At 37.0% G+C, this 23,221-nt stretch overlaps 2 protein-coding genes across 2 annotated transcripts; one reads left to right on the top strand and one right to left on the bottom strand.

The window, feature by feature from the left end:
* The first annotated feature begins 1,299 nt into the window (after window positions 1-1,299).
* On the top strand, window positions 1,300-11,272 carry LOC133530069 (nucleolar protein 9). Its single transcript, XM_061867886.1, has 7 exons — window positions 1,300-2,282; window positions 2,873-3,761; window positions 4,587-4,740; window positions 5,512-5,640; window positions 8,033-8,197; window positions 8,751-8,906; window positions 11,032-11,272. Exons 1-7 carry the CDS (start codon window positions 2,075-2,077, stop codon window positions 11,254-11,256), a joined length of 1,926 nt encoding a protein of 641 aa, XP_061723870.1. The 5' UTR covers window positions 1,300-2,074; the 3' UTR covers window positions 11,257-11,272.
* Window positions 11,273-16,657: 5,385 nt separating this feature from the next.
* On the bottom strand, window positions 16,658-22,438 carry LOC133530227 (uncharacterized). Its single transcript, XM_061868094.1, has 3 exons — window positions 22,250-22,438; window positions 18,047-18,185; window positions 16,658-16,791 (listed from the first exon to the last, which is right to left on the bottom strand). Exons 1-3 carry the CDS (start codon window positions 22,259-22,261, stop codon window positions 16,670-16,672), a joined length of 273 nt encoding a protein of 90 aa, XP_061724078.1. The 5' UTR covers window positions 22,262-22,438; the 3' UTR covers window positions 16,658-16,669.
* Between the last annotated feature and the right edge of the window lie 783 nt (window positions 22,439-23,221).

The following is a 23,221-nucleotide window of genomic DNA, read 5'->3' as shown; positions in this document are numbered from 1 at the left end:
ATGAATATCATTAAGTTGTACTTTTGATAATAAATTAAAATAGGGTAAGGTTATTTTAATACGACTATTCTTAATTTTGGCAGTTAAATAATATTGGATATTGTGAAAGTAACCGGTAAGTAAACTTCAATAATGTTAATTTCACTAAATCCGGTTCTGCAGGACCAATAAAAAATGTTGACAGGTGGAAATATACTTATTTTGTTTTACTTTAATATCAATCTTAATATTATCGTAAATTGGAATTAAATTTTTATTGATACAAACAATACAAGTATGTAAAACATATAAAATTAAGTATTTAACTACTTTGTTTCGTTGTATCATTATAGTATTTTATGCAACAGTTGTATAAGAAGGGTCAAAAAAGGCGAGTGGCGTGAGTTACAATGTGAGCCGGAGCCGAAGGCGTAGGCGAACATTGTAAAGGAATACGCCACGAGCATTTTTTGACCTACTTATACAACGTTGCATACAATATTTTTCCTACGAGTCAACAAAAATAAATCTTAATTTAGGTAAACAAAGCAAAAGTATATAGCCAAGACGCGCGAGCATACCTTGTTACGCGCCCGGCCCGCCCCGGGCCGCGGCCGGCCGGTCGGCGACACCTCCTCGTAACTCATGAGGCCCTGGTACTTGCTACTTGCTAAATTAAATTTTTGGACAGTTTTTTCTCAATTTTGGCCACCGTAGCCTACGGAGACTAACAAGCAACGCTAAGCGGTCTTCGTAGTCTATGGGTGTTGCTATATTACGGGTGTCACATGCGTGTTTCTGACTTATGAAGTAATTATTTTTACTATGCAACCAAATGAATATTTTGTAAGTTGGCAGCAATGCACTTAGTTTAAAACTGTATTCGTTTTGGTTTTGTTAGGTTGGTACTGTTGGTAGGCATTAATCGCAGTAACGTTATAGCGATTAAAAGCACAAGAGCTTTTATGAGGAATAGACAATATAGACTTTTCTTGAAACCTTTTATGTATGTTCTTATATTCGTGTTAATGAATGCATAAATGACAGATAACAGTAGAGGAGTAGGAAAAAACCATAATAGGGTTGTTTCCATCTACAAATCTTAGGGCAGAATTGTATCTCAATAAATTCTTTTGGATTATAAGAACATGTTAAACTACTTTTAGTGGACCTGTAATGACCATAGTTTTGTAAATATTGAATTTAAAATATCTTTTGGCACACGTCACGTGACCAAACTTGAAACGTCTTTGAAGATTCTGATGACGTCACAACTCTCGAATTGACACTGTTGACAGTTAGGCGATAAACAACAAATGACAAATGTCAGTTGACAATTCGTATCTTCTACGCGTGTATGTAGTTGTGTCAAACCGTAAACTGTGACGTCACACAATTTTCAAAGAGCGTTTTGGGCGCGAAAGATATATTTTGGATATATTTTGTTAATTTAACATATTTAAAGCCGTTTTTAGTATAAAAGTTAAATTTTAGGGCAACTTTTAGTTAATATAGGTGATATAGATCGTAATACAAGCGTTTCAAAAAATTGGAAACAACCCTATTAGTCTACTATAAAGTCTCTTTTTGAAATACATTTATTAATACCCTTTTCAAACCTTTTAACGATATTCGTTTTACCTAAACGTATTTTAATGACCTCTCCAACACTTTAGGGCTCATTTACACGGTGCGAGAACTCGCCTGCGAGTTTCATTACATTGCGGTATTTGATCGGTCGCCGAATTAGTTGTAACCTCAATAGTCCGCAATGTAACTAAAATCGCATGCGAGTTCGCGTGCCGTCTAAATCGGCCCTTACTCTTTGCTCTCCAAACGTCACATAATCGCATGCGACTCGCAATACACTGCTGCATATGATCATTGTTTAAAGTCGTTGGTTCTACTTAGCCGGCAATTGGCCAAAATTTCATGCCATTTCTTGCATTGCAATGTGTGTACAAGCCTTAACAAACACATGTCAAATAGACAAGTGACACCTCCATGCTTAAAACTGACGTATAACCTATAAGCTGTAAACATTGCGCAAACTTGTTATATTTATTTCAAAGTAAAATATTAATTAAGCTCAAAAATGAGTGACGAACTCCAAAATCAAGTGCAAAGTGATCCCAACAAACGTAAAAATAAGAAAAAGCCTAAGAATTTCCTTAAAAATGCTAAAAAGTACGCCAAGAAAGGCCAGTGGGGCAGAGGCACCAAAATGAGTGAAGAATTGTACCAATATTTCTTGGGGATTCTGGATGCTATGAAAGCGGGTATCGAAGATGAAGATCAGAGACGTAAGTTGAGTCCTTAATTACTTAATTTTTACAAAAACTTTTATAAATAAGCAGATAACTTGGTTATGTTACAGACAATAAAATTATGGTTGTCAAGTCAACTTTGATTCTTTATGACTGAAAATCTGTTTAGGTCATCTAATGTAAGTACCCTGTATCTGAATAGTTAAGTCCTGTTTGAGGAAAATTGTATTAATAATAAAATTAATTGTATTAATTTTTCTATAAATTGTGATATCGACATAATATATAATGAATTCATATATATATATATATATATATAAATCTGTTCTTATATTGTAGGAACTTGTATGTGTAAATTAAGATGGGCAAAAACTTTTTATAATTTATTATATTTCTATAAGTAAGAAACTGTAATTGACTCAGTAATTCTATTGTAAGTTCTAGATATATATGGACAGCGCTGTTGGTTTTCCATATACTAAAATAAAAATAAAATAATGTATTTTTTGTGAACTGTTTTACATTAATAATTTTTTTCTGAACATTAAAAGTTATCACATATTTAAGTAAACCAATGTGCTTTGAAGAATTGTATGTAATTAATTAAATTATCATTATCATTCCAGAGAGCTTAGTAAACAATGTACTGGACCGAACAAAAGGCGAAGAACTAAACATAATCGGCAATCAACTTGGCTGCAGAGTCGTAGAGTTGCTATTACCCTACTCATCACCCGAAGACTTGGAACGGTACTTTGAAGTGTTACACCCGGAACTGCGTAGGCTCTGCTCTGATAATTTCACAAGCCATGTTGTTGAGACTTTACTTAGGGTAGCAAGTGAACGAGCAACAGAACATTTACAAACAGGAGAAACAAATAATGAAAGTGAGGATGAAGTACCGAAGAAAAAGATAAAACTAGAACCGAAACAATCTAAATATAGTGACTCCCATGTCAAAAACTGCTATGAATTTGCTTTAAAGATATGTAAATACGCTTTAAATAATTTAGAGGATTTTGTTTGGGATAATTATGCTAATCATATTTTGAGAAGCGCTTTAAAATGCCTTAGTGGAATCACATTGCTACCGAATGAAAAGCCTAAAGTCAATATGTTCGTAATTGAAAAAACTGATAAACAGACACCACCATCGCCGTATATAAAGAAAATGGTTTACAAAAATGTGCCGGATGATTATAAAGAGTTAGTTACGGAGTTTGCGAAAAGGTTGTCAGTATGGCCGCAGCTTAAAGACTTACCGTATCAGAACTTAACCTCTGGTTTATTACAAGTGTTGCTATATGCCATTAAGAATGTTGATAAGAACTTGACAAGGGATTTGTTAAAGCAGTTGTTGAATGAAAGCTTTGCTCCGGACAATTGCGTTTCAAACGGTAATGATGATACTGATGATAAGAAGGAAGTGAAAATTGACATGGATGAGGAAAATCAGAAAAGTGTTGTTGAGGGTCGTTCGCTGCCACCTGTGTTTGAGTCAGAACCTGCTGTCAGGTAAAAAAAAAGTATTTTTATTGTTTTTATACCACGTTGGTGGCAAACAAGCATACAACACCAGAAATATTACATGCACATTGTTGACCCTTTAAAAACTTGTACACTCCTTTTTTGAAGAACCCCATACTGTCGAGAAAAACCTCGGCAGGAAGCTCATTCCGAAGCGTTTGCTGGGGGAAATTCCTCTTACACAGCACAGTATGTGACCATTTAGGTTCTAGGGTGTTAGGATGAACACCCTGCCGACGGCGAGCGGCGCGGTTATAGAAAGTAGCATTGGCATCAAGTCAAACAATTCTTCAGAGCACAAATTGCGTATGAACAAGTTAATATGTGGGTCTTCATATAACGAGCCGCCTCGCGAGGAAATTGCCTCGTTCAAGCACCATCCACCCCTAGTGCAAACTGCAAACAGGGGCCAGAAAGTTTAAGAAATTTAAGAGGGCCAAAATTGCAGCAAAATTGTATTTTGATTTGCCATTATCATGGCCCAATGCTATAATAGTAATATATAATTATAATTAGTATATAATTAATAATATATAATTATTAGGATTGGCAGCGGGCCAGATGAAATCCTCTTCGCGGGCCGTACTTTCTCCACCACTGATCTACCCTAAAATTTTATGTCAATTCAAACTAGCTCAGTAATAACCAAGTTTTATAAAAACTAATTTAAGATTGTTATTAATGTTATGGACGCTGCTACGCTGGGCAGAAAGACTGCAAATAGAGAAGAGTTCCGGACTGTGGTAGCCGACATCCGTAGAGGATATGGTACCTGAAGAAGAAGAAGATTAATGTTTTTGTCTTTATTTTCAGATTACTAGAAGCAGCGCTGCTAGTGGCAAAGAAGAAGATGTACACACAGATATATGCGAAATGCTTCATCAACAGACTGGAACAGTTAGCTTGCATGCCAATGTTGAACTACACTGTGCAGAGGCTGTTTGATAACTGTCAGATCAAAGAGGAGGTGAGTTAAACCATAGAATACTCGTATTTAACTTCTCTAGACGCCCCGCGCTTAACGATATTCTCCGCCGGTGGCTTAGTGGGTAGTGACCCTGCCTATGAAGCTGATGGTCCCGGGTTAAGCCGACCGGGGGTAAGGGCTGAGTCATGGGTGTTTTCTATGTATTTAAGTATTTATAATGATATATTAATGTCCTATAATATATTAATAAAAAATATTACTATTATATTAATTTCAAAATTTAAAAAAAAACCTGTATTTTTCCATCCATGTCTTATATAGTCTACACGGAAAGAGGAGAGTTGTAGAATGTCCCTTACATTCCACAACTCTTCTGTTTCCTCACAGACTGTAATAAAACTGCTGCATCGATTTTTATCAAACTTAAATAAGATTGCCCTTACGGCCCTACGGCTCTTCGGGCTTTTCGGGTCCTTACGATTTTACCTACTGAACAAACATGAACTAACGATGAACAAACGATATAGATATGCCATTTGCGGGCAAACGATTTGGGGTGGTCAACTTCACGGGCATTAAATAAGAACCACCGCAAGGAAACTCTCTTTCACGTTAGGCAAAACTGTATTGAAATCAGTCCATCCGTTTCAGATGACGCCATAAACAGACAGACATTGGTGTCAAAATTATACCACCCATCTTTGCGTCGGAGCACGTCACGACCCATTGACAAAAAAAAATAGTTGAATTGGGTTTTATATGGGGTAAATAAAATTTGCCATAAATTAATTGAATACTTTTCGTTTACAGTTAGAGCCGATGTTCGACGAGTTGTCCAACAAGTTTGCGGATTTATTGGCCTGCGGGAACACTGGAGTTTTGGTGTCAGTCGCCAAAGCGTGTCTGAGAGTTAAGGCGCGGCAGGCGCAGTTTGCAAATGTAAGTATTTATATGTAAATATAAGATAGTTGTCCAACAAATGGTCAAAGTAAGTATATTTGTTACTTTGTTTACATATTAGCTGTGTCTGTGAAAGGCGTCTTTCCAGTACAACTTATTATTTATTAAACAAAAAAATCTTATTTTTAATTTACTTGTGCCTGTGATGCCTACCATAAAATGAAGTACCAAAGTAGACATTGCATATTGCATAGCATCCCTTCATTCAAAATGGTCACAGCTAGCAAAGAGAATTTATTGTAATAGATAAGTAAACTATAAGAAAAAATGTGTTTTAGTTTGTCATCGAAAACAGATGGCGCTGTACTGCGCCATATGTTTTGCAGTCACTGAATTGTCAAACGTCAACTTTTGACAATTAGAGTAACCGCAAAATGTATAGGGAGCGTGCATGAACTGTAGGCGGCAGCATAGGAGCCGTCAGATTTTTGGCGCGAGTCGTAAATGTGATGTTTATTGTTCCGATGTAGCCCACAAGATGGCAGAATCTACAATGCACGTGACGTGTAAATGTAAATGTTTATGGTTCCGATTCAGGCCACAAGATGGCAGACCCTCCAACGCGCACGGTCCCTATACAGCTGTGCAGCGCCATCTCGTTTACCTGTCAAATTCGTAGCATGAAATTGTCTCAGATTTTACATATCTTACTCAACCAATGTATTTTTGCTGCAAGTTTCATGTGACGAATACAACAACGTAGAATTAGAATGATATTTATTTTTATAAAAACTCGCCAGATTTCATAAATAAATGAATAATAAATAAATAAATATTTGGGGACAACCTTACACAGACATTGTATGTTATTCTAAGAAGACGACCGGTTTGGCCTAGTGGGTAGTGTCCCTGCCTACGAAGCTGATGGTCCCGGGTTCAAATCCTGGTAAGGGCATTTATTCGTGTGATGAGCATGGATATTTGTTCCTGAGTCATGGGTGTTTTCTATGTATTTAAGTATTTATAAATATTTATATATTATATATATCGTTGTCTAAGTACCCTCAACACAAGCCTTATTGAGCTTACTGTGGGATTTAGTCAATTTGTGTAATAATGTCCTATAATATATGTAGGAAGTGGATTTGCAAATAAACACCAACTTGAAGTGAATTAACTATATTTTAGAATAAATAATGTAACAGCACGTCTTTTACTTAATCGCTCCGAACAGATTCTCTAATGGCCGCCGGCCCGCCCCTTAGATTACAAAAGTCTTAAGTTATCATGCTATCTCTTTCATACTCATAGACATGGTCTTCATGCTATCTCATTCACTCACAATACGTCATTCATCCATTCCATTTCACCCAATCCTACATATATATATTTATTTAATATTTATTTTTTCATTGTCTCTTGTCAATTTTCTTTTTGTCTCTTGTTATTTGTTTGTGTCACAAAGCATGTAAGTTGTGGTTGAATAAAAATTTTATCTATCCATCTACACATCGACCTAGCCCAAACTAAGCAAAGCTTGTACTATGGGTACTAGGCGACGATATGCATACATAGTTAAATACATACTTATATACATAGAAAACACCCATGACTCAGGAACAAATATCTGTCTTCATAAAACCAATAAATGCCCTACCAGGATTCGAACCCGGGACCATCCATCCATCCATCAACCAGGGTCGCTACCCACTAGGCCAGACTGGTTATCAATAAATCAATATATTCATATATATTCATATATCAAAAAAACTCGCTCACGTTATGGGTCGCAAGGTTTATAATCACCTGCCAAGCGAAATAGTTGCTGCTCCTAGTGCGTCGGTGTTCAGAACAAAACTAAAAAACTGGCTTGTTGAGCAGGCCTTCTATAATCATAGCGAGCTATTTTGTGTTGATTTAGGATAGGATACACATACTGTTGTACTGTATTTTTTGTGTGAAATTGTGAATACTTAATTAATTATCTGCAATATGTACATATGTACTTAAGTATAAAATGTATTGTGACATGTAATATGATATTACCAATAAATAAATATGATATGGTAATATGATAATATATTCATATATTTTATTGCGTCCATGTTCATTTGTACATAGGATGGTATTAAAACATTACATAGTCGGTACATGACACCCTGTTAGGGCATGGCAATAATCTTAATACTAGTGGTGACTATCTACAAATAAATACATACATATTATGTATTTATTTATTTACAAATAAATAAATACATACATAATATATACATGGAGTGTACAGCGAGGTGCCAAGCTGCATGGACACATTATGAATGAATGAATTAATTAATGTTGTGTTATTTCGTAAAGTGGCCATGCATTTAGAGCTAGGTGTACATCGTAATGCACATTGGGTTTCACGAGGTTTACATAACACTTCGAATTCCAGAGTCTAGAATCAGCTCTTAAAGTGACCCCGGACAATCAGAAGTACTTCCCCGTGTTCGTGCTCCGACTGCTGCCCGCAGACCGCGTGGAAGTCTCCACGTTGGAGAAGGAATACTTCATCAATGTCCACGGCTCGGTTATATTACAGAGCATATTAGATTACCAAGTAAGTTATTACAAGCTTTTGTTTAACTTGCAATGTACGGAAGGTGAAGATAAGGAACGAAATCATCAAAACGAAAAAAGTGTCATCAAAAAACTTTAAATACCTAGAGTACTTGAACAAAAAAATCAAATCATAGATAGCGCAATTCACTCCATCAATAACGCCTAGGTTCTTAGCTACTCTAGCGCTACTCTGGAGAGATTTGGAACTATTATTTATAGCTGACAGCTGGACACTTGCAACAGTTCTACCATAAGAGATGCCACTCCTCTTAATTCCACACTCCATACTCCATATTGCAATGTACATATCAGTGAAAGAATAAGGATCAAAGTCAAATGGCGTTCTAAAAGTTTTAATCGTGTGTCGAAAGATGGCAGTAAATTTCTGAGGCTACAAAGCTTACTTTAACAATCCACCTCTATTTAAAATTCTCTTTGCTTATATATTATTATGCCCTTGCTCTGTTGGGGACTGAGCATTTGCTTGAGATAAAATGGGTTGTTTTATGCTCTTCTTGTGCAATCTTCTATATTTTTTGGTATTTTTCCAGCGCCCAGCCAAAGCCGTCAACGGTCTACTGGAACTGACTCCAGAACAGCTCCTCGTCATATTCAGCGACGCCAAGGGCAGCCACGTGGCCGACGCCTTCTGCAAGGGGCAGTTCGTCGGCGTGAAGGCGAGAGACAAGATGATATGGAAGCTGAAGGTTAGAGGGAGATCGATATATTTTTTAAACATAAAACATAGGCGACTCAGGGTGCGCTGTCGTGGTTGCTAACGTGGTCTAAGTCTCTAACCCCCGTAAACGTCTACTAAAGTCGACAAGCCGCTAATAATCGTTTGTCCCTTTCCGACGTATTGGTATGATGGAAAGGGACAAACGATTATTAGCGGCTTGTCAACTTTAGTAGACGTTTATGAATAAGGGTGTAAGTAAAGTAATTTAAGTGTGTAAAGTAAAGTATTAGTAAGTAAGTCATAGAAATGTACACACTTTAACCTTCTTTATTCTTAGAAAATGCCTTATGCAAATTTTATGGCGAGGACAAAAGAAAATAGCGCTTTTTCTGGGTGTATACCCATTTTTCCCGCCCGGCACGGATGGGAATAGGTGCATTCATATGAATCATTCCCATTTGTACCGCCTTATGAATGACGGACACAAATGGGAATACGTACCTTTTCTGCCATACTTAACTATTCAAGTTTGAATAAATAAATATTATAAGACATTATTACACAAATTGACTAAGTCCCACAGTAAGCTCAATAAGGCTTGTGTTGAAGGTACTTAGACAACGATATATATAATATATAAATACTTAAATACATAGAAAACACCCATGACTCAGGAACAAATATCCATGCTCATCACACAAATACATGCCCTTACCAGGATTTGAACCCGGGACCATCAGCTTCGTAGGCAGGGTCACTACCCACTAGGCCAAACCGGTCGTCAAAGTTTACTTTTAAAAATACCTCAAAGAGATAAGTCCGCCTTTATGTGTGTTTTACTACTTAAAAATTCCATAAGACCATTCCATTCGTTCCATCACGGAACAATGGTGTTCTTGATATTTGGGAAGCCATCACGTAGTAAGGCGGTGAGTAAGGTTGCCAGAGCTCAACGAGGGGGGTGGGGTTAGGGTCGGCAACGCGCATGTAACGCCTCTGGAGTTGCAGGTGTACATAGGCTACGGAGACTGCTTACCATCCGGCAGGCCGTATGCTTGTTTGCCACCGACGTAGTATAAAAAAGACCCTTTCACACTTTAATGAAATGTTAGAGCTGGTTCTCACTTGTCAGATGTCGGGCCCGGATATTAATCAGATGTCCCAGTTGTAGGCAAATCGGTGTCTGCCAAGTGTGAATAGTTTCACATAAAATATTCTGCCACTGGGACATCCGATTTAAATCCGGGTCCGACATCCGACAAGTGGGAATCAGCTCTAAGGTACACCAAGCGGATGCTGCCCTTCCTCGTGCCAGGGAACGCTTGCAGAGATAGCACCCGCCAGGGTGTAAGGACAGAGTGAATGGAATCTAAAATAAGTTTATGGCAAAAATTTCATTTTTGGTATAAGCTTTTATCGCTGACTGTACTTTTTTTCGACAGGTAACTAATACTCATCGAGACAATTCTAAGAACCCCAAGCTCAATTAGGTTGCGTTGTTTTATCACAGAGTTCCTACTTCCTATATCCACCTCCTGTCTCCATCATCAGATCAGATCCATGGTACCATAATATTGCATTGTCATCCGACTTACATAATTATGTATGCAAATTTTCAGCTTGATCGGAAACCGGGAAGTGGATCTAATTTAACTTGCAAGATTTGATTACAGACAGACTACGGGACAGATGAAACTAATTTTTTTTTTAATACTACGTCGGTGGCAAACAAGCACACGGCTCGCCCGATGGTAAGCAGTCTCCGTAGCCTATGTACGCCCCCTCTCGTTGAGCTCTGGCAACCTTACTCACCGGCAGGAACACAACACTATGAGTAGGGTCTAGTGTTATTTGGCTGCTGTTTTCTGTAAGGTGAAGGTACTTCCCCAGTTGGGCTCTGCTCTAGATCTGGAATGACATCCGCTGTGCTGTGCCCTACCACTTAAAGCGAGATGACATCACAATGACCATACCTCTCTTTTGGACGTAGTTTAAGGACGTACCCTGGTCCAACATAAAATAAAAGCTAAAATAAAAGCTTGTAATTACCTAGGCTGTTGGGTGAAAGCAATGGAAGTACTGGACTTTTGCGTTGTATGTATTATCCTTTATAATTTGTCTAAGATTTAAAAAAATATTTATTTCTTCCACAGGGCTACTACCAGACCCTCGCGCTGTCCCAGCACGGCTCTCGAGCCCTCGAGCGCATCTTCGAGGCGGCTTCCCGCGACCAGAAGGTCAGGATCATGGCGGAGCTGGCCGACAAGAGCAACTTGCTGAACAGCACTAAGTTCGGGCGGGTGGTCGCCGCCAAACTAGATGTGGAGGGGTTCAAGAAAGGGCAGAAACAGTGGGAACAGAAATTTAAAGGGAAATAAATTATAGATAAAAACATTCCAGTTTTATTTTTACTTTCAAGAGGAAAGGGGACGGTCGTTTTTCCATACAAACGTAGTCCCCATTTTCCTCTCTGAATATTGAAATTATGGAAAATATTTTTACATAATTTGATGTGTATTAACCGTGGCTATACGTAGGGAACGTTTGACTTTTTTCGACTTCTTGATAATTGGCTACTTTGAACAAGTGAAAGAGTTTGTGTATCTGGGAACCTTGTTCACTAGGGACCAAAGAATATAATACTCACTAGGAGCTAGGGACGGTAAACATGATGAAGACATTGAAAGGAGAGTGAATGCTGGAAATCGTGTGAATGGGGCACTCAACGCTTTTATGAGCAGCCAGAAGGTGTCGTAAAAAGCACGGTTGGCTGTGCATAGAGGGGTGTTGGTGCCTACACTTATGTATGGTAGCGAAAGTTGGGTATGGCAGAAGAAACATCAGAGTCAAGTGAATGCAGTGGAAATGAGAGCGTTGACAAGTGTGTGTGGTGTAAAATTACAAGATAGAATTAGGAACAGTGTGACAAGGGAAAAGTGTGGACTGAACGAAGATGTAGTGACAAAAATTGAGAAAGTTATGTTGAGATGGTTTGGACACGTGGAAAGAATGAGTGAAAGAAGGTTAACAAAGAGAGTGTATAAGGGAGAAGTAGAAGAGGGAGCTGGAAGGGGTAGACCTCGGCGGACTTTCTCTGATCAAATCGGGGAAATCCTGAAGAAAGGCCAGGTCAAGAGCACCCTAAACCGACGAGCGTGTATGAGGAAAGTCATGAAAGTGAAGTAAGCGAAAGAGGTATGTCAGGATCGTAGCAAGTGGAAATCCGTGGTCTCTGCCTACCCCTTCGGGAAATAGGCGTGATTATATGTATGTATGTATGTATGTATGTATGCTACTTGACAGTTTTTTTTAAATAATGTCAATCGATCTTGTATAGTATATATGGTATTTAAGCAGCACAAAAGTCAGAAATGAGAGTTAAGGTCTGACGCTCGCACTCGTCGATTGAAACGCTTCTAACAAAATGATGTAATGTGACGTCACATTACATTAGTCTGTCCTAAATGTATGGAAGATCAAGAAAATTGCTATTTTGACCGAGAAATATTGAGTTTATGTATACAACGTGTCCCAAAACTCAACGATAAGCCGGTACCAGAGGATGGAGCTGCTTATGATTAGTCGAGAAAAAATAAGGAAAAAAATATATCTCAATTATTTTAGAAATTACAGAAAAAAAATGAAATTCATTGAAAATCGACATCCCTAATGGTATTTTTAACGACCATGTCTACAAATATTCAAATATTACTGTTTTTTATTTTGTTTTTGGGAACTTCAGTAGCCCTGCTATCTAACACAGTTCTTAAAAATACCAAAATACATGTAGTTTTTACACAAAAAATAATCAAAATTCATTTTGTCCCTACAATTTTGAAAGATTGTTTCTTACAGTCCACTTTCAATCATTATGGTGTAAAAAAATAGTATCGACACCACTATGGCAATTATTTTCAAAAGTTGACGCAACTAACCAAGATTCCAAAATGGTATAATACTTTGGGAAACCTAGTCACAACAAAAAACAACGAATTTTTAAACAAGAACCGACATTTTTAAATGTTGATATTAATCACTTTTGAAAAGGGTTGTTGTTGCAAGTTTTAAAATTTCAATGGAAAATGTGGGTAGTTAATACAATTTTCAAGTCAGTACACTCTGATCCTTTGTTCGCTGTGCACCGTTCCGTATTAATTGATGTGGCTCTCATACTAACAACTCTTGGCTTTGCTTTTTGGACTGGTGATCTGCAAACTGTACTGACCTGGCATTATTTTGGACTGTGATTGTGTTTTGTGTATTGGACTTTTTCCGTATTCTGGATTGTTTAGCGTTTATCATGCCGCTACCGTACACACCGTTGGAATACGCTAATATGCATCTCATTTATGGAGAATGCCGATGCAATGCTAACGCTGCTAGCAGATTGTATCGAGAAAGGTACCCAAATGTTCAAAGACATCCGGATTATCGAGTGTTTATTAATGTACATCAAGCCTTTGCGGAAGGTCGTTTACCATTTGACAGGAGACACACTGGAAGACCTAGATTGGAACGCGATGAAGAAGTTCTCAATGAAATAGAAAACGATTCAACTACCTCGGTACGTGCCATAGAACTAGCTACGGGAATACCAAAAAGTTCTGCACATCGAATTCTAAAACGTCACAGACTTCACCCATATCACTACAGGCGTGTGCAGACGTTACTACCGCGGGACTATCCACATCGGATCGCATTTTGCCGTGCGATGCTGCAAAAGCACAGGGAAGATCCCCAATTCTTAGACAAAGTTCTATGGTCGGATGAATCAACCTGCAAGAAAGATGGCTATTCAAATCTACACAACTTACATAGTTGGAGCAATGAAAATCCGCACTTGATGAGAGAAGACAAATCTCAGTATCAATTCAAGGTTAACTTATGGACGGGCATCTTAAATGGAAATGTAATTGGACCCTTTGAGTTACAAGGAAACCTTAATGGTGATGGCTATTTGACCTTTTTACAAAACGACTTGCCTGAATTATTAGAAGACGTGCCTTTACGTGATTTACAAAACATGTGGTTTCAAAATGATGGTTGCCCAGCCCACTATGCCCGTGCAGTGCGAGAATACTTAAACCAAGAGTATCCAGGGCGTTGGATCGGGCGACTTGGTCCTATCTTGTGGCCACCCCGTTCGCCCGACCTGAACCCCCTGGACTTCTTCTACTGGGGCTGTCTTAAAGACAAAATCTACTCAAAACCCATAGCAACATTGGACGAGCTTCGCCAAAAAATCACACAAGCTGCGGATCATATCAATGGTAGAAGATATGCACGACGGATAAAACGATCATTTCTAAGGCGATGTCATGTCTGTATTAATGCCGGTGGCAGGCAATTTGAACATTTACTGTATATTAATAATGTAGTAAATGAATTTAAAAAAAAAGGAAAAAAAAATTGTACCATTTCTTTGCATTTATTCAACATTTTTCAACAACAAAAATCCTTTTTTGGGTACAGTAAAAGTGATTACCGCCAACATTAAATAATGTCGATTCTTGTTTAAAAATTCGTTGTTTTTTTTTGTGACTAGGTTTCCTAAAGTATTATACTATTTTGGAATCTTGGTTAGTTGCGTCAACTTTTGAAAATAATTGCCATAGTGGTGTCGATACTATTTTTTTACACCATGATGATTGAAAGTGGACTGTAAGAAAAAATCTTTCAAAATTGTAGGGACAAAATGAATTTTGATTATTTTTTGTGTAAAAACTACAAGTATTATGGTATTTTTAAGAACTGTGTTAGATAGCAGGGCTACTTAAGTTTCCAAAAACAAAAAAAAAACAGTAATATTTGAATATTTGTGACATGGTCGTTAAAAATACCATTAGGGATGTCGATTTTCGATGAATTTCATTTTTTTTCTGTTATTTCTAAAATAATTGAGATATATTTTTTTCCTTATTTTTTATCGACTAATCATAAGCAGCTCCATCCTCTGGTGCCGGCTTATCGTTGAGTTTTGGGACACGTTGTATAGTTGTCATACAATTTATTTTTTAATAACATTTAAGGAATCGAATGGTATAATTTTATTTTTTATATTTGAAAGTTTAAAAAAGCGGCCAAGTGCGAGTCGGACTCGCGCATGAAGGGTTCCGTACCATTTAAGACGTATTAAAAAAAATCTACTTGCTAGATCTTGTTCAACATTTTACCACTTTGGACACACATTTTACCACTTTGGAACTGTCTCTCGCGCAAACTATTCAGTTTAGAAAAAAATGATGTTAGGAACCTAGGAATCATTTTTGAAGACCTATCCATAGATACCCCACACGTATGGGTTTGATGGAAAAAATTTTTTTTTAATTTATTGACGTATTAAAAAAAAACTATTCACTAGATCTCGTTCAAACCAATTTTCGGTGGAAGTTTGCATGGTAATGTATATCGTATATTTTTTTTTAGATTTTTCATTCTGTTATTTTAGAAGTTACAGGGGGGGGGGACACACATTTTTTCACTTTGGAAGTGTCTCTCGCGCAAACTATTCAGTTTAGAAAAAAATGATATTAGAAACCTAAATATCATTTTTGAAGACCTATCCATAGATACCCCACACGTATGGGTTTGATGAAAAAAATTTTTTTTTTTTAATTTTTATGACGTATTAAAAAAAAACTACTTACTAGATCTCGTTCGAACCAATTTTCGGTGGAAGTTTGCATGGCAATGTATATCATATATTTTTTTTAGATTTTTCATTCTGTTATTTTAGAAGTTACAGGGGGGGGGGACACACATTTTTTCACTTTGGAAGTGTCTCTCGCGCAAACTATTCAGTTTAGAAAAAAATGATATTAGAAACCTAAATATCATTTTTGAAGACCTATCCATAGATACCCCACACGTATGGGTTTGATGAAAAATTTTTTTTTTTAAATTTTTATGACGTATTAAAAAAAAACTACTTACTAGATCTCGTTCGAACCAATTTTCGGTGGAAGTTTGCATGGCAATGTATATCATATATTTTTTTTAGATTTTTCATTCTGTTATTTTAGAAGTTACGGGGGGGGGGGGGGGGGGGGGGGGACACACTTTTTACCACTTTGGAAGTGTCTCTCGCGCAAACTTTTCAGTTTAGAAAAAAATGATATTAGAAACCTCAATATCATTTTTAAAGACCTATCCATAGATACCCCACACGTATGAGTTTGATGAAAAAAGATTTTTTGAGTTTCAGTTCTAAGTATGGGGAACCCCCAAAATTTATTGTTTTTTTTCTATTTTTGTGTGAACATCATAATGCGGTTCATAGAATACATCTACTTACCAAGTTTGAACAGTATAGCTTTTATAGTTTCGGAAAAAAGTGGCTGTGACAGAATCGGACAGACAGACGGACATGACGAATCTATAAGGGTTCCGTTTTTTGCCATTTGGCTACGGAACCCTAAAAAAAGCATTTTTTTGAGGCTTCAAAGACTTGTATTTTTTTTTATAATCTTTGTCTTTTTAAATTCCACTTTTTTTATAATGAATGGCCCATTTTCTATCCATTTAGCTAAATTGTGTTGACATGTGTCAAGTAATTGTAAAAATTAGAAGCGAAAAACAGATTTCATTTATTTATGTGGTATACACAGATATTTGTTCCTGAGTCATGGGTTTTTTTCAAAATATATAAGCATGTATATTTTCGCCTAGTACCCTTAGTACAAGCTTTGCTTAGTTTAGGGCTAGGTTGATCTGAGTAAAATGCCCCCCTCATATTTATTATTATTTCTACAAAATAAGGTCGTAAATAAAACCACAATATAAAAGCTAGGTTTATTTAAATATTTTATATTGGCATACGCCTCCACAGTTGGGGGGTATCTCTCCTGGCTGCAGACTGCATATCTTGTTGCCGCAAATATACTCGCCTTTACGGAGATTCATAGGGTCAGGAACTGAAAGAGAAGATATTCAATTTAATAATTTTGACAGAAATCCTACTCTAGCGCTACTCTGGAGAAATTTGGAACTATTATTATAGCTGACAGCTGGACACTTTTGCAACAGTTCTGCCTATGGATATTATATTCCTTGCCTCTACCTTCCATATGAAAGCCTAAGTAAATTCGTTTTAAACCACAAAGCAATATTCGTAAGTGCACTACTGACTGCCAAATACTAGATTACATTTTATGAGCCCTATAGAAATGCACTTCAATAAGTTTTCAAAATACAAAAATATGAAGTGGACAACTTTCCGCAAAATTGTGTCTCTGGCAAAGAGTTATAAGCGAGATTTATTGAAGAAGATACCTCTGGTCCCTTTTTACCCCTTCACAAACTGTACTGTCCACTGAGGCCGAAGATACTCTGTTTTTGAACTCACCAAGAGGACAGTGAGGCCTATTCAATATACCTCTGATCCTATTCTCTCCCTAGATGAACTGCGGTATTCTAACCATCCGAGTCATTCCTTTTCTGATGTTTCTGACAAGAAGAAGCGAGGCATATCGACGAAAATAATTAGGTACCTCAGGTTCATTTCATTTACCTAACGGTGTTCTACGAGGCCGATGGAGTCTTGTGTCTGATCTCTTTAAGTAAAGAAACATTAAGAAGAATGACACGAGTATACCTTCCCGGCTATAGAAAAACTTATTGTTATTAAATAAAACAAATAAATATTTTAAAGTTATTAGATAAAGAATATTTGTTCTCGAAAGGGGTAATGCTTAGGGCTGCACTCTCGCAGCTCAGCCTTCGGCCTCGCGTGCTTAGGCGATCCTGTGGGTCTTGCCTTGAGTTAAATCTGCTTTCTATCGATCTGATCTCTATATTTCATAGACAGGTTCTAGTGGTATATAATAAATTAGCTTCTATAGACAAGCAAGTGAAGAAAAGTGAGAAGTGAAGTGAGTGGCAAGCCGAAAGAAGGATGATGACGATGGTACGGGCACGTAATGAGGCGTGAAGAAACTCATCCCATAAAATGGGTTCTCAACCTCCTAGAACAGCCGAAGGGACAAGGCAAGCCTTCTACATGGTGGTCTAACGTGCAAAGAGAGATCCAGAGGCAGAACATTAACCCACATACCCGAAATTTAATTATTTGGCGCAAATGTACAGGAAGACTCGACCCCAGAATCCCCAGATGAACTGGGATAAGGGTAGGACAAAGAAGAGGTATATAATAGCCAAGGTTTTTGTTACCTCTGCTGCCTTTCTGCCCCTTGACGAACTGCGGTGTGCGGGGAGGCCGTTGTAACTCTGTGTCTAACTCAAATTTCGCTGGTAAGGGCGAAGCTAGCCCACAAACCGCTAGTACTGTTAGCACCACAAAGATGAATACCTAAAACAAAATTTTATTTTCAAAAAAAAAAGCTCGAGTTATACGTATGTAAAAATGTTAAAAAGTAAGAGTTATACGTATTTTCTGTGCTGTGGACATCATAAAAATGGAGTTTTCACCACGCCAACTGGTAAAAGCCCTCTTGATTGTTAAAAAACTACTGAGAAAGTAGCATTTTACCCACATGTGGAGCAAAGTATTTAGATGCAAATTTTGAGTTGTTTCCTTCTGTTACCTGGTACGATTGACTTTTAAATGATGTTTTTCAATGATACATTTTTTATTACGTTCATTTGAATTTGTATAGTTTGTTTTTTTTTATTGCAATGTTAGTATTTTCCTCGCATTGGTGTGCTGAAACATTTTGTGTTTAAAAGTTAGCACGAGCGGTAAAACAACAACTTTGGCCCCTTGTAATACAAATAAGTATTAAAGCCTAATTTTTGTAGGTATAGGCATGATAATGAAGGTATTATAAATTTACTTCTTAAAATTTGTGAAAATAAGCTAGAGATGGACTTTTTTAAGAGTCCGCAAGTAAACTCGGTACTCCATACAATCTTAGCCTCATAACGTAGTCAGTCGCAAATCGCAATATAATTGTGGTATCAAATTTTGTAAATTAATGCATTGAATTCGTGTTGTTATTAATGTTTACATTTCATTTATAATGTTTTTAAATTTATGGCACTTTAAATACCTCTTAATATGTAGGATAAGAATTTCGTACTTAATGGCTGATTGTGACATTTGGCGCCATCTATGATATCGATTTAGAAATAATTATAATTACTTCGAGATGGGAGCCCATGATAGCTCTGAAGCTTTGTACTTACAATAGGATAAGGTATATCTATGCCTGTAATTAGTTTATGTAGCTTCAGATACCTTAGTTAAAAAATGCAGCGAATTTGAGATTTTTATACAAAACTTGTTTTTGCTCTATTTTGTTTGTTTTATAAACTGGAGCTATATAAGCTATAAGTCTGTATAAAAAAAGGTAAACAAACAATTTGTACATTTTCGGGTAGTTTTAATATTTATTGGTTAACCAACCAAATACAAAACCACCTGGATCTGTCACTGAACGACCTGACTTTAAACGTACATTATTTGATCATGTAATGTTTTCATCTACTCTCAGCTGCCTTAAGGAGCCATTTGAGGGTAGATTTTGTTTACCTTTTTTTAAATACCTAAAAATACAGACTATAATAAAATTACAGGCATAGATACGAGTATACCTTATTACCTTGGTATTTGACGACCGGTTTGGCCTAGTGGGTAGTGACCCTGCCTACAAAGCTGATGGTCCCGGGTTCAAATCCTGGTAAGGACATTTATTCGTGTGACGAGCATGGATATTTGTTCCTGAGTCATGGGTGTTTTCTATGTATTTAAGTATTTATAAATATTTATATATTATATATATCGTTGTCTAAGCACCCTCAACACAAGCCTTATTGAGCTTACTGTGGGACTTAGTCAATTTGTGTAATAATGTCCTATAATATTTATTTATATTTATTTATTTATTTATACCTTATACCTCATGTCATTGCATGTACAAAGTTTAATTACAATCCAACTCGCAGTTTTAAAATGAGAACTCCGTTTGTAAGGGAAGGTGAAATTCGGCCGAGCATGCTGCGAACTCTAGTCTCCAGATGTTAGTGCATTTTTTTTCTATCATAAGCATACGTCGGGATTTTCGGTGCGGGAATGTTTTACACTAGCCAAAAAAACAGGTTAAAACTATAAAAACCAATACTATTTTAATATTTCTAAGCGCATTTGCAGCTTACCTTCTATTTTTAATTCATAGTTTGGTAATTATTTACAATAGACAAAGTTATAAATATAAGAAAACATTCCCGCACCGAAAACCCCGACGTATGACATAAGGATAGCTTAACACGAAACAAGTTCCAACTACTTCCAAACCAAAATTACTTATACAAACCAAAATTTAACCATATTACCAAAGAAAGTGATCCGTGTTTATTGGTACATTGGTAGGTCAACCAGTTATGCAAAGTAAACCAAATAGCGGCACCCAAATATCATTGCAAATGGGAGGATTGATGTCCTAAATACATACATCAGTAGCTGGGGCGTAGCCAAGGCGACAGTCGAATATCGAGACGATGTTTACATTAAAGAAAAATGTATGAGAGTGCCTAGCTAATGAGCCAATCGTTAACGCTCCGTAGCGTAGTCATCTCTATCACTCTTCCATATTAGTGCGACAGTGACAGTTGCGATCGTTCGCTACGGCGCGTTAACGATTGGCACGTTGGCTACGCACCCAGGGGTCCTAGCCAAGATGACAATCAATATACTTGAGTTGTTGGATACATACTAGTTATGTATTCTTTAGCATTAGTTTATGAGAACCATAGAGACTATAAGTAGGTACATCTCTGTTGTATTGTAGTAATTATTTATTTTAAGATTATTATAATGTAATGTTTACCCAGTAGGCCTAGCAAATGATTGGCGCGACAGTATCTCGCGGCGAGATAGACTACCCGTCTTTTTCTAACAATGTTAATTAAAGAGGGACGGGTATCTCGCCGCGAGATACTGTCGCGCCAATCATGTGCTAGCCCGGCGGGTATTGGTTGTTGGTTGTTGTATTTATAAATGTTGCTATGTATTTTTCATGTCACTATATGTTTATATTGTAAATGTTGTATTGACTTGTAAAAGAGCCCTTGAGGCCTACTTGCAGAATACACTTTTGAATTCAGAATTTTGCATCGTTTATAGAAAACCGAACTCTGAGCACGGTTCTGACTTGCTTTTGGTCGGTTTTTAGGGTTCCGTAGTCAACTAGGAACCCTTATAGTTTCGCCATGTCCGTCCGTCTGTCTGTCTGTCTGTCCGAGGCTTTGCTCCGTGGTCGTTAGTGCTAGAAAGCTGAAATTTGGCATGGATATATAAATCAATAAAGCCGACAAAGTCGTAGAATAAAATCTAAATTAAACTAGCCTTAAAACATTACATTTAAATATATATACACAGAAACATTACGATCTGCCTAATCTTACGATCGGCTACCGACATATACAGTGTGTCCCTAGCCATTGGGCAAAGCCGAAATGTACATATGCATTAGGGTATTTAGAACCAGTGTACAAAGTATCATAACAACCGGTGTAGCGGTTTCGAAGAAATTAACAAATTACCATTTATTACTTTGGAGCAGCCTGTATGTGTTAGTAGCTCCTAAGGTAATATCTTCAAAGAATAGCATGGAACCTTCTTCGACCTTTTTGATATTTTTTTTATTTATGACATTAATAAGCTTCTGACTTTTGAAAAATGTCATCATTATCAAATATTTCGAACAAATTGTCAAAAACACTGCCAAAGATTAACAGTCTGTTTCTTTTTGTTGTCGATTATTGCAAATAACTTTGTTCGAATTTTTTTTTATCTTTTGGTCTAATTAAAAATTTTAACGTCAGAGCATTCCTGAGAAGTAACCCTACGTGGGATTTCAGGGTTTGTCCAATGGCTAAGGTCACTCTGTATACTCTGGTAAACCCAATTTATCAGTAGAATTAGGCGCGAAATTAAATGGACAACCCATCGCACCATTTTTTTTAATTTACCGCCTTTTTCTACTGACAGAAATGGCTTGCCAAACTATACATAGATAGACTAAAATTCGATGTACCGGACATCCACATTTTTTTCCTCAATTTTTGTTGATCAATTTATCGCAGTAATCAACGAGGTCGTGACAGGTTAAAGCATGTCTTGTCTTTCTCTTCGCGGTGTCAAATAGTGAATTTTGCTCTATCATGTCGTTATCACTCTGATAATTGGGTTCAATGCATCCATAAATATTTTACACAACTTAGGCACTCAATACATATTTTAATTTACGATAACTTTTAGATAATTTGTTTCGTATTTAAAACAGCTGTATTTAATCCATATTCATACACAATACTAGTAATTTGTAACACTAGTACAAATCAAACAATATAAATTCACTGGCAGTTTAGAAATTCCTAAGTCTCTTTGTAAAACATAAACATTAAAAAACTTACAAAGAACTTCATGATGCCGCGTTGCGCGTTCCCTGATCACTGGCTATCACAATACTGAGCATTGTTTTTATTTGATACCAGTTCATTATCAACAATTTAAGTAATTTTCAATCTTAACACTATAACTTTAAGGTGTAAACTTGTTTAAGTAGTTGACTTGACCAACCTGTCATACACTGAGTCACACAAAACCCGTCTGCGGTGATCTGTTATTAACTTCTTCGCGAGAATTGGCCAGTGTCTTTAGAACTGTAATTAAGTGTTTTTGTTTTAAATTTGAGGACCAAATTATGCTGGATGTGCTCGTAAATGTTATTGAATAGATAATACGGTACTTTGTTTACTTTTACTTACCAAGAAATATGTTCCGTGTAAAGTAAAAACTGTCATTTACTATTATGTGTGTCACACTAGACAAAGATAAGGTAGCGGCACCAGTGTTGGACACTTTTGACATAGAAAAATTACTGTTACTTCTTTAGGTTCAAAAAGTTATTCTTCCCTCTTAACACCCATGTATCCTACTGCCGCACAGAAATGACACCTCCCACAAAACCGAAGTTTCACAGCGATTCAGGGACAAATCATGCTGTCCCTTTCTAATGTATGTGCACTATCCCTTTCGGCTATTTAGGGTTGTCAAATTGAAGTGGTCAATGCAAGGACGTCAAGTTGTGCCGACCCTAATAATTGCTCGAAGCAATGCTGAGCCGGACGGAGCTAGCCGAGAATGACCGAAAGGAGGAGTGTCCGCCCCACTGGTTATGCGGCTGCAGTTGACATCCTAACGTCAACTTTATACAGGATATAACAACAATCGTGGGGGGGGGGGGGATCAGTTTAAGAGCATAGTACGATTAGGAAAAAGTAGAAGAACATTTTGTTTGACGCGAAAAAAATTACCTCCAAGTCGGCCAACCCTCCATACAAAAATCAAATTTTTTCGCATCAAAACTTTTTTTTCTACTTTTT

The sequence above is a fragment of the Cydia pomonella genome, chromosome 22 (assembly GCF_033807575.1).
Source record: "Cydia pomonella isolate Wapato2018A chromosome 22, ilCydPomo1, whole genome shotgun sequence".
NCBI lineage: Eukaryota > Metazoa > Arthropoda > Insecta > Lepidoptera > Tortricidae > Cydia > Cydia pomonella.
Note: the sequence above shows the minus strand (reverse complement) of the source record. Positions and strands in the feature narration are given on the sequence as shown.